The sequence below is a fragment of the Oncorhynchus mykiss genome, chromosome 25 (assembly GCF_057628025.1).
Source record: "Oncorhynchus mykiss isolate SJ-2025 chromosome 25, ASM5762802v1, whole genome shotgun sequence".
Classification (NCBI taxonomy): domain Eukaryota; kingdom Metazoa; phylum Chordata; class Actinopteri; order Salmoniformes; family Salmonidae; genus Oncorhynchus; species Oncorhynchus mykiss.
In genome coordinates this window covers 27,318,941-27,331,708 of record NC_143046.1, presented here as the reverse complement: position 1 = coordinate 27,331,708, position 12,768 = coordinate 27,318,941, and the positions used below count along the sequence as shown (strand labels likewise).

General features: G+C 43.7%; 1 protein-coding gene and 2 pseudogenes across 5 annotated transcripts in view; all 3 read left to right on the top strand.

Annotated features, from left to right (window-relative positions):
- LOC110504859 (protocadherin alpha-C2) overlaps nucleotides 1-12,768 on the top strand; it is a 184,893-nt gene that overhangs the window by 17,712 nt on the left and 154,413 nt on the right. Inside the window, exon 1 of one of the 4 annotated variants that reach the window (XM_090219547.1) lies at nucleotides 10,205-12,760. The exons of the other annotated variants lie outside the window; for them this stretch is intronic. Within the exon in view, the coding sequence (XP_090075673.1) occupies nucleotides 10,397-12,760 (2,364 nt within the window). The 5' untranslated portion in view covers nucleotides 10,205-10,396. Of the gene's footprint in view, nucleotides 1-10,204; nucleotides 12,761-12,768 lie in introns of those variants that run through there. 4 annotated transcript variants of the gene reach the window in all.
- LOC118945989 (protocadherin alpha-8 pseudogene) lies at nucleotides 3,880-6,468 on the top strand (annotated as a pseudogene).
- Nucleotides 7,026-9,715, top strand: LOC149971597 (protocadherin alpha-8 pseudogene; annotated as a pseudogene). The gene has a single exon (XR_016491609.1). The product of XR_016491609.1 is annotated as a protocadherin alpha-8 pseudogene (transcript).

Genomic DNA, 12,768 nt, shown 5'->3' with positions numbered 1-12,768 from the left:
CAGGGACAGACTGACAGAGACTGAAAGGCAAAGACAGACTGACAGACTGATAGGCAGGGACAGACTGACAGAGACTGATAGGCAGAGACAGACTGACAGAAACTGATAGGCAGGGACAGACTGGCAGAGACTGATAGGCAGAGACAGACTGACAGAGACTGATAGGCAGGGCAAGACTGACAGAGACTGATAGGCAGAGACAGACTGACAGAGACTGATAGGCAGGGACAGACTGGCAGAGACTGATAGGCAGAGACAGACTGACAGAAACTGATAGGCAGGGACAGACTGGCAGAGACTGATAGGCAGAGACAGACTGACAGAGACTGATAGGCAGGGAAAGACTGACAGAGACTGATAGGCAGAGACAGACTGACAGAGACTGATAGGCAGGGACAGACTGGCAGAGACTGATAGGCAGGGACAGACTGACAGAGACTGATAGGCAGGGACAGACTGGCAGAGACTGATAGGCAGAGACAGACTGACAGAGACTGATAGGCAGGGCAAGACTGACAGAGACTGATAGGCAGAGACAGACTGACAGAGACTGATAGGCAGGGACAGACTGGCAGAGACTGATAGGCAGGGACAGACTGACAGAGACTGATAGGCAGGGACAGACTGGCAGAGACTGATAGGCAGGGACAGACTGACAGACTGATAGGCAGGGACAGACTGGCAGAGACTGATAGGCAGGTACAGACTGGCAGAGACTGATAGGCAGGGACAGACTGGCAGAGACTGATAGGCAGAGACAGACTGACAGAGACTGATAGGCAGGGACAGACTGACAGAGACTGATAGGCAGGGACAGACTGGCAGAGACTGATAGGCAGGGACAGACTGACAGAGACTGATAGGCAGGGACAGACTGGCAAAAACAGACTGACAGAGACTGATAGGCATGGACAGACTGGCAGAGACTGATAGGCAGGGACAGACTGGCAGAGACTGATAGGCAGGGACAGACTGGCAGGGACAGACTGGCAGAGACTGATAGGCAGGGACAGACTGGCAGAGACAGGGAGTCTCAGGTAAGTTTCTTGAGTCTTTGTTTGGCAACATTATGAAAGGTTCTCTCTTTTTTAGACTTGTAAAATAGGGACATAATTGGAAAATGCCATGGATACCCCCACTCTCAACTTAAACTCAACCTTGTTGCCAGCAGCACCAGTATAGGGGACAGTGGCACAGCCACGGCAGGACCAGGTGTCAACCTTGTTGCCAGCAGCACCAGTATAGGGGACAGTGGCACAGCCACAGCAGGACCAGGTGTCAACCTTGTTGCCAGCAGCACCAGTATAGGGGACAGTGGCACAGCCACAGCAGGACCAGGTGTCAACCTTGTTGCCAGCAGCACCAGTATAGGGGACAGTGGCACAGCCACGGCAGGACCAGGTGTCAACCTTGTTGCCAGCAGCACCAGTATAGGGGACAGTGGCACAGCCACGGCAGGACCAGGTGTCAACCTTGTTGCCAGCAGCACCAGTATAGGGGACAGTGGCAAAGCCACGGCAGGACCAGGTGTCAACCTTGTTGCCAGCAGCACCAGTATAGGGGACAGTGGCACAGCCACAGCAGGACCAGGTGTCAACCTTGTTGCCAGCATCACCAGTATAGGGGACAGTGGCACAGCCACAGCAGGACCAGGTGTCAACCTTGTTGCCAGCAGCACCAGTATAGGGGACGGTGGCAGAGCCATGGCAGGACCAGGTATCAACCTTGTTGCCAGCAGCCCCAGTGTCACAGCATTGTCCAGTTACCTCAGTGATGGCAAAAAAAAACATATCAGCCACACCCACAATTTATAGAACTGTAATCTCTTGCCAACAGAGTGCTGATGTTTCAAGAGAGATGGTTTGGTGATTTCCCCTGGCTACATCATAATCCATCAATAAAAGGAGTGTTGTTTTCACTGTAGCCAAGGGTTTTCAAGACAGCCATCTTTTGGCCAAAGAGCAGATGCTGCCTTCATTAGTGCAAGATTTAGGAACTGGAGAAAAGCCATTGTAAAATTCACAGCACATCAAAACTGCCAAACCCACCGCCACTGTGTAACTGTAACAGCACACCAGCTAAATCCAATCAGTCCCCAGTTATCCAGTGCTTGGGGTAAACAGCAGTGACGAAATGACGAAAGCTACCTTGCACTGTATGAGAAAGCAACAACATTGATTGACTCCATTGAAAGACACTCAAGACGATTTGCTGGCAAAGCAGTAGGGGCACTATAGGGCAGAATTTTTTTAAGTGTTGGATGGTGTGGAGGTTGTTTGGCAACCGTTTTGACCAGGACAGTCTAAACATTCTGTAAGAGTTGGAAAGAGCGCTTCTCACGGGGGAGTTGGATGAGTCTCTAGATCAGTACCCTGAGCGGAACATAGATTCTCTTTCAGTGCAGTTGCATCTCTTTCGCATCAAATACCCCTGTAGCAGCAGTTGAGAGGCAGCAGAGGTCCTCAGGAGGCTTCCAGTGGAGGTGTGGGTGTTTGTTGACCAAGTTGAGGTGCTGATCAGAATTTTGTTTGTGGTGTCTTCATGTGAGGCTGAGAGGAGTTTCAGTGCACTCCGCAGGTTAAAGACTTGGTTACGGGCTTGCATGGGCCAAGAGAGACTGAACGGCATAGTTGTCTGTAATGTACATAAAGACAGGCTGGACAGTCTTGAGGGAAAATATCTACCAGCAATGTGTTGGATCCATTGAAACCCTCAAACATATGTTCAGTTGTTTTGTTCAGTAGTGTGTATAGCAGTGGTTCTCAACCTTTTTTCGGTACTGGAACCCCTGCATATTTTGAGGCAAGGTTTTGAGTGGTCCTCAGGGACCTCCACCCCCTCTATATTATATGTAAAGTTACTGGAATCCTTGTGCTGCTGAATACGTTCATTACACTTTTTTATTTCATGGACCCCTTGCCATTACACCAGGGACCCCTAGGGGTCCACCTACCCTGTTTGAGACCCCCTGCTGTATAGTATGATATATGTTCTTTTGTTTAGTAGTTTTTAGTACATGACAGTACACTTACTAATTATTTATTTAATTTAAAATGGCATACTTTGTGTGACATACTTGTCCATAGCTGTTGTTTGAAGAGTTGAGACACCGACTGAACAATAACTAAGTATTTCTGAAGGATATTTTGGTGGATTTGTTTTGGTTTTTCATTGAAGTAGTTATTTCGCTTTTAGAATTGTACTTATTCTGAGCGTTTTGTTCTTGTAAAGATGTTGTAATAGACTCAAACCAGTGGCACATATTTAATGACTATATAAATGAATCAGAAAAAGTTCAATAAAAAGGTCAATTCAATACAGAGACCAACTTCGATGGTTCTCAATGGAGATGATTTTAGACGAGAACACACCATGTTCATTGTATTTATGAAACCTGCACCCATACAGTGTACAGTACCATTACCACCTACTGGCTTTGCTTGGTATTGCTGGTTGTAAATACAAATACCTGCATACATACTGGACTGATAAGGAACACTGCTATAACTATTATTAGTAGTAAAATTATTATGATTTAAAAATTTGAACAAGTTTGGAAAACTCTTCAGTTAACTGCTGTACCTATGATTTATCCAGTTGTAGTAATTATGGTTCCTCAATATACATTTAACATATTACAACGTAGGCAGTGTTACAGCTCTACTTTTGGTGTCCCCCTCGGGAATTGCTCTTGAGAAAATGTCCCCTTCAAGGTTGATATCAGATTTTCGCCCCTGGGTGTCAGTACACAACTAGAATTCTGCTCCTGGTAGATTTCACCCCGTCATACTTTTGAGTCCGCCCCCTTGCTGCTCAGCTGATTCAATCACTGGAGGAATTACAGCCATGCAGCATCGTGGGGAGGATACGATCTAAATGTATATTCTTAAAACGCTATTGGATAGTCACCATGGGTCATATTTGCTAATAGACAGACAACTGACACAAATTGAGGAATAGTGAAATTCTGTTGATTCTAGTTATTTATTCTTAAACATGGAACAAAGAGGATGCAGGGCATGGCGCGAGCGACAGCCGTCGGTCACCTACATGGTTGCTTTGATTTTCTTTTGGAGCGGAGCATCAGCCCAGATAAGATATTCCATCTCTGAAGAGCTTAAGGAAGGAACTGTCGTGGGGTATATAGCTAAGGATTTGAGAATAGATCTGAGTACCTTGAAGGAAAGGGGTTTACGAATCGTGTCTGGCTCGAACGAGCCCCTTTTCCAGCTAAACCAGAATGACGGTATCTTGTATGTGACCCGAAAAATAGACCGAGAGGAGGTGTGCGATCGGATCACGGTGTGTTTGATCAACCTGAAAATCGTTCTAGAGAATCCGCTGGAGATCCATTATGTCGCAGTGGAGGTGTTAGATGTTAACGACCATTCTCCCAGCTTTCCTGAGAAAGAGAAACGGTTAGAGATGTTTGAGTCAGCGTTACCTGGGGCACGTTTTCAGCTACAAGCTGCGCGTGACCCAGATAGTGGCCCATACTCTGTTCAACAATATAAACTGAAAAACAATGATCATTTTCGCATAGAAGTTAAAGATAGAGGTGAGGACCGTAAAATGCCTATTTTGATTTTACAAAAGCAGTTAGATAGGGAGTCTGCTAAGAATCATAGATTACTGCTTACAGCCATTGATGGAGGAAAACCAGCGAGGTCTGGGACTATCGAAATAATCGTTGAGGTATTGGATGTTAATGATAACTCACCTGTCTTCACTAAAGACGTATACTCTGTAATGCTTGGTGAAAATTCTCCTGTCGGTGCAACTGTCATTCAAGTAAAAGCAACCGATTTAGACGAAGACGCAAACGGTGAAATTATATATTCATTTGGTAATGGAGTAGATGACAAGTTACTGCGACTATTTGGATTGGATCCGAATACTGGTGAACTAACCGTAAAAGGTCTGATAGATTATGAGGTAAACAATATTTATGACATTGATATACAGGCATCTGATAAGGGACCCGTTCCATTGACAACAGACAAAAGCGTAATTGTAAAGATTATTGACGTGAACGATAATGCGCCAGAGATAGAAGTGACATCATTTTCGAAGGCAATCCCCGAAGATTCCAGACCCGGTACCACTGTAGCACTAATCAGTGTTAATGATTTAGACTCTGGTCTCAATGGGAACGTTTTATGTTCTGTAATGGAAAACTTGCCTTTCAAGCTAATGTCGTCTTTACAGGATAACATGTATTCTGTAGTCACCAAGTCACCTCTGGATAGAGAGAAAGTATCTCAATATGATCTAACTGTAGTAGCCACAGACCAAGGCCATCCGCCCCTGTCATCTGTAAAGACTATTAGTGTTGTGGTATCAGATGTGAATGATAACAGTCCAGAGTTTTCACTGAGCCCCTATACTTTCTATGTCACGGAGAATAACGAACCAGGCGCCTCAGTATTTTGTGTGAGTGCTTCAGATCGTGACATAGATGAAAACGCCGTTATTTCATATCATATTCTTAGAGACAGTGGCGAGGAGAACAAATGGGCATCTTTCCTCAACCTAAATTCAGAAAATGGGAACATTGTTGCGCTTAAAAGCTTTGATTTTGAAACCCTCAAAACATTTAAATTCCAAGTTGTAGCTACAGACTCTGGAACTCCGTCACTAAGCAGCAACGTCACAGTGAATGTGTTCATTCTGGATCAGAACGACAAGGCTCCAGTGATCTTGTATCCAGTCAGCGCTAACGGTTCCGCTGCAGGTGTGGAGGAGATTCCCCGCAATGTGAACGCAGGCCATTTGGTAACTAAAGTGAGAGCCTATGACGCTGATATAGGATATAACGGCTGGTTATTATTTTCACTGCAGGAAGTTACTGACCACAGTCTCTTTGCCTTGGACCGCTATACAGGACAGATAAGGACACTTCGGTCATTCACAGAGACAGACGAGGCTGAGCACAAACTGGTCATACTGGTAAAAGACAATGGGAACGTTTCACTCTCAGCAACAGCTACTGTGATTATCAACGTTGTGGAGCCTAAAGAGGCTTTTGCAGCTTCTGATGTTAAAAGCGCAGTAAAAGACGAGGAGGAGAACAGCATTACATTTTATTTGATCATAACTTTGGGGTCAGTTTCAGCACTTTTTATCATCAGTGTCATCGTGTTGATTGTAATGCAGTGCTCCAAAGCCCCAGTCGATTCCTCCAAGTATTTACAAGATGTGAATTACGACGGGACACTGTGCCACAGCATCCAGTACCGATCCGGAGACAAACGGTACATGTTAGTTGGACCCAGAATGAGTATAGGTTCTACTATTGTCCCGGGCAGCAATGGGAATACTCTAGTGGTACCTGACCACAGGAGAAGTGCTTCTGGAGAGGTAAGGAGTTTAAAACGACCTGTTCAGGAATCTCCTAATGACCAATGCAGTGCCGAGAGCGTGTGCATGAGTTTGATGATGGCGTACTATTCTCATTATGTTTGTTAGATTTTCTGTCTGCTATTTCATTGACCAAGAAAGGGGTATGTGTGAATGTATGAACCATTTTAGGTTTTTAATTAGGCTAAAGAGGTTTGTTAGCTGTCAAATGATCGCTGAAAGTGACACTGCTGTCAGGACAGGTCGCTGTCCACAACTGTGGTGCTGAAACGCTGACCAGTTGAATGTGCTGTTTAACTGGTGAAAGTGACGACGTATACATGCTCTTATAGTGGATAATTTATTCTTCAACATTCTTTTTTCCATGTCAGACACTTGTTGCATACATGTGTAGGGTAAATGTTGCTTTATGTTAGCAAAAATAAGCATTGTACATAATGTATTGTAACGTGTATACCGACTTAAAAAAAAAACAATACCACTTTTGCAGTAATGTTTTATCTGATATGTATCGTGTCAAGATTCCATTACTAAGTTTAAACGATAGTGTAATGTCAGGTAGAATCGCATGATGTCAGTACCCAACTACAATAACGATCTTGATAGAAATAATTACCATAACGCGTTTGACTCCGCCCACTTGCTGTTTGGATGTTTCCGTCGCTGGAGGAATGCAGTTATGCAGGATCGTGGGGAGAATAATGTCTAAAATTGACATTCTTAAAACACTATTGGATCATGAGCATTTGTCATATTTGCTAATATAATGGATGGACAACTGTCACCAATGAAGGAATAGCGGAAGTGCTGTGAATTCACGTTATTTATTCTAAAACATGGAACAAAGAGGATGCAGGGCATGGCGAGATCCACGGCAGTGGGTCACCTACATAGTTCCTTTGATTTTCTTTTGGATCGGAGCTTCAGCTCAGATAAGATACTCCATCTCTGAAGAGCTTAAAGAAGGAACTGTCATCGGGAATGTAGCTAAGGATTTGACAATAGATCTGAGCACCTTGAAGGAGAGGGGATTTCGAATCGTGTCGGGCTCGAACGAGCCTCTTTTCCAGCTAAACCAGAATGATGGCATCTTGTACGTGAACCGAAAAATAGACCGAGAGGAGGTGTGTGAACGGAGCACCGTGTGTTTGGTCAACCTGAAAACCGTTCTAGAGAACCCGCTCGAGATCCATTATGTCTCAGTGGAGGTGTTAGATGTTAACGACCATTCTCCCAGCTTTCCTGAGAAAGAGAAAAGGTTAGAGATTTCAGAATCAGCGTTACCTGGGGCGCGATTTCAGCTACAAGCAGCTCGTGACCCAGACGGTGGGATATATTCCGTTCAACAATATAAACTAAGTCAAAATGATAATTTCCGTTTAGAAGTTAAAGATAGAGGTGAGGACCGTAAAATGCCTATTTTGATTTTACAAAAGCAGTTAGATAGGGAGTCTGCTAAGAATCATAGATTACTGCTTACAGCCATTGATGGAGGAAAACCAGCGAGGTCTGGGACTATCGAAATAATCGTTGAGGTATTGGATGTTAATGATAACTCACCTGTCTTCACTAAAGACGTATACTCTGTAATGCTTGGTGAAAATTCTCCTGTCGGTGCAACTGTCATTCAAGTAAAAGCAACCGATTTAGACGAAGACGCAAACGGTGAAATTATATATTCATTTGGTAATGGAGTAGATGACAAGTTACTGCGACTATTTGGATTGGATCCGAATACTGGTGAACTAACCGTAAAAGGTCTGATAGATTATGAGGTAAACAATATTTATGACATTGATATACAGGCATCTGATAAGGGACCCGTTCCATTGACAACAGACAAAAGCGTAATTGTAAAGATTATTGACGTGAACGATAATGCGCCAGAGATAGAAGTGACATCATTTTCGAAGGCAATCCCCGAAGATTCCAGACCCGGTACCACTGTAGCACTAATCAGTGTTAATGATTTAGACTCTGGTCTCAATGGGAACGTTTTATGTTCTGTAATGGAAAACTTGCCTTTCAAGCTAATGTCGTCTTTACAGGATAACATGTATTCTGTAGTCACCAAGTCACCTCTGGATAGAGAGAAAGTATCTCAATATGATCTAACTGTAGTAGCCACAGACCAAGGCCATCCGCCCCTGTCATCTGTAAAGACTATTAGTGTTGTGGTATCAGATGTGAATGATAACAGTCCAGAGTTTTCACTGAGCCCCTATACTTTCTATGTCACGGAGAATAACGAACCAGGCGCCTCAGTATTTTGTGTGAGTGCTTCAGATCGTGACATAGATGAAAACGCCGTTATTTCATATCATATTCTTAGAGACAGTGGCGAGGAGAACAAATGGGCATCTTTCCTCAACCTAAATTCAGAAAATGGGAACATTGTTGCGCTTAAAAGCTTTGATTTTGAAACCCTCAAAACATTTAAATTCCAAGTTGTAGCTACAGACTCTGGAACTCCGTCACTAAGCAGCAACGTCACAGTGAATGTGTTCATTCTGGATCAGAACGACAACGCTCCAGTGATCTTGTATCCAGTCAGCGCTAACGGTTCCGCTGCAGGCGTGGAGGAGATTCCCCGCAATGTGAACGCAGGCCATTTGGTGACTAAAGTGAGTGCCTATGACGCTGATATAGGATATAACGGCTGGTTATTATTTTCACTGCAGGAAGTTACTGACCACAGTCTCTTTGCCTTGGACCGCTATACAGGACAGATTAGGACACTTCGGTCATTCACAGAGACAGACGAGGCTGAGCACAAACTGGTCATACTGGTAAAAGACAATGGGAACGTTTCACTCTCAGCAACAGCTACTGTGCTTATCAACGTTGTGGAGCCCAAAGAGGCTTTTGCAGCTTCTGATGTTAAAAGCGCAGTAAAAGACGAGGAGGAGAACAGCATTACATTTTATTTGATCATAACTTTGGGGTCAGTTTCAGCACTTTTTATCATCAGTGTCATCGTGTTGATTGTAATGCAGTGCTCCAAAGCCCCAGTCGATTCCTCCAAGTATTTACAAGATGTGAATTACGACGGGACACTGTGCCACAGCATCCAGTACCGATCCGGAGACAATCGGTACATGTTAGTTGGACCCAGAATGAGTATAGGTTCTGCTATTGTCCCGGGCAGCAATGGGAATACTCTAGTGGTACCTGACCACAGGAGAAGTGCTCCTGGAGAGGTAAGGAGTTTAAAACGACCTGTTCAGGAATCTCCTAATGACCAATGCAGTGCCGAGAGCGTGTGCATGAGTTTGATGATGGCGTACTATTCTCATTATGTTTGTTAGAATTTCTGTCTGCTATTTCATTGACCAAGAAAGGGGTATGTGTGAATGTATGAACCATTTTAGGTTTTTAATTAGGCTAAAGAGGTTTGTTAGCTGTCAAATGATCGCCGAAAGTGACACTGCTTTCAGGACAGGTCGCTGTCCACAACTGTGGTGCTGAAACGCTGACCAGTTGAATGTGCTGTTTAACTGGTGAAAGTGACGACGTATACATGCTCTTATAGTGGATAATTTATTCTTCAACATTCTTTTTTCCATGTCAGACACTTGTTGCATACATGAGTAGGGTAAATGTTGCTTTATGTTAGCAAAAATAAGCATTGTACATAATGTATTGTAACGTGTATACCGACTTTAAAAAAAAACAATACCACTTTTGCAGTAATGTTTTATCTGATATGTATCGTGTCAAGATTCCATTACTAAGTTTCAACGATAGTGTAATGTCAGGTAGAATCGCATGATGTCAGTACCCAACTACAATAACGATCTTGATAGAAATAATTACCATAACGCGTTTGACTCCGCCCACTTGCTGTTTGGATGTTTCCGTCGCTGGAGGAATGCAGTTATGCAGGATCGTGGGGAGAATAATGTCTAAAATTGACATTCTTAAAACACTATTGGATCATGAGCATTTGTCATATTTGCTAATATAATGGATGGACAACTGTCACCAATGAAGGAATAGCGGAAGTGCTGTGAATTCACGTTATTTATTCTAAAACATGGAACAAAGAGGATGCAGGGCATGGCGAGATCCACGGCAGTGGGTCACCTACATAGTTGCTTTGGTTTTCTTTTGGATCGGAGCTTCAGCTCAGATAAGATACTCCATCTCCGAAGAGCTTAAAGAAGGAACTGTCATCGGGAATGTAGCTAAAGATTTGACAATAGATCTGAGCACCTTGAAGGAGAGGGGATTTCGAATCGTGTCTGGCTCGAAGGAGCCCCTTTTCCAGCTAAACCAGAATGATGGCATCTTGTACGTGAACCGAAAAATAGACCGAGAGGAGGTGTGTGAACGGAGCAGCGTGTGTTTGATCAATCTGAAAACCGTTCTAGAGAACCCGCTCGAGATCCATTATGTCGCGGTGGAGGTGTTAGATGTTAACGACCATTCTCCCAGCTTTCCCGAGAAAGAGAAAAGGTTAGAGATTTCAGAATCTGCGTTACCAGGGGCGCGATTTCAGCTACAAGCAGCTCGTGACCCAGACGGTGGGATATATTCCGTTCAACAATATAAACTAAGTCAAAATGATAATTTCCGTTTAGAGGTTAAAGATCGAGGTGAGGACCGTAAAACCCCTAGTCTTATTTTACAGAAACCACTGGATAGAGAGGCTGTAAAGAGCCATATATTGCTGCTCACAGCTATTGATGGAGGAAAACCTCCAAGATCTGGAGACATGAGAATAACTGTAGATGTATCCGATGTCAATGATAACCCCCCGGTTTTTACTGTAGATTCATACTCTGTATTGCTGAATGAAAACGCTAATATAGGAACAACAGTCATACAGGTTAACGCCACTGATCTGGACGAGGGTTCTAATGGTGAAGTTGTCTATTCATTTGGTAGTGACGTGGAAGGAGAGGTCCTGGAATGTTTTCATTTAGACCCGATTACTGGCGAAATAATTGTAACAGGACTTATTGATTTCGAAGAAAACAACAAGTATGAGATCGATATACAAGCGTCAGACAAAGGGGCAGCTACTTTGACAACAGACAAAACTGTAATTATTAAAATTGTGGATGTCAACGATAATGCACCTGAGATTGAGGTGACATCATTCTCTAACTCAATATCAGAGGATTCTAGACCCGGTACCACTGTAGCACTAATCAGTGTTAATGATTTGGACTCTGGTCTCAATGGGAAAGTTGTCTGTCTTCTAACCGAGGACAATCCTTTCAAATTAACGTCGTCTTTACAAGAAAACATGTACTCTGTAGTCACCAAGTCACCTCTGGATAGGGAAAAACAGTCCGAATATGATCTAACAATAGTTGCTAAAGACGCAGGCCAGCCGTCCCTGTCATCTGTAAAGACTATTAGTGTTGTAGTATCAGATGTGAATGACAACAGTCCAGAGTTTTCACTGAGCCCCTATACTTTCTATGTCACTGAGAATAACCACCCAGGCGCCTCAGTATTTTCAGTAAGTGCATCTGATCGTGACATGAATGAAAACGCACTTATTTCATATCATATTCTGAGAGACGTTGGTGACGATAATAAATGGGCATCTTTCCTCAACATAAATTCAGAAAATGGAAACATTTTGGCGCTAAAAAGCTTTGACTTTGAAACTTTAAAAACATTTAAATTCCAAGTTGTAGCTACAGACTCTGGAACTCCGTCACTAAGCAGCAACGTCACAGTGAATGTGTTCATTCTGGATCAGAACGACAACGCTCCAGGGATCTTGTATCCAGTCAGCGCTAACGGTTCCGCTGAAGGTGTGGAGGAGATTCCCCGCAATGTGAACGCAGGCCATTTGGTGACTAAAGTGAGAGCCTATGACGCTGATATAGGATATAACGGCTGGTTATTATTTACACTGCAGGAAGTTACTGACCACAGTCTCTTTGCCTTGGACCGTTATACAGGACAGATAAGGACACTTCGGTCATTCACAGAGACAGACGAGGCTGAGCATAAACTGGTCATACTGGTAAAAGACAATGGGAACGTTTCACTCTCAGCAACAGCTACTGTGATTATCAACGTTGTGGAGCCCAAAGAGGCTTTTGCAGCTTCTGATGTTAAAAGTGCAGTAAAAGACGAGGAGGAGAACAGCGTTACATTTTATTTGATCATAACTTTGGTGTCAGTTTCAGCACTTTTTATCATCAGTATCATCGTGTTGATTGTAATGCAGTGCTCCAAAGCCCCAGACGATTCCTCCAAGTATTTACAAGATGTGAATTACGACGGGACACTGTGCCACAGCATCCAGTACCGATCCGGAGACAAACGGTACATGTTAGTTGGACCCAGAATGAGTATAGGTTCTACTATTGTCCCGGTCAGCAATGGGAATACTCTAGTGGTACCTGAACACATGAGGAGAGTTTCAGGAGAGGTAAGAAG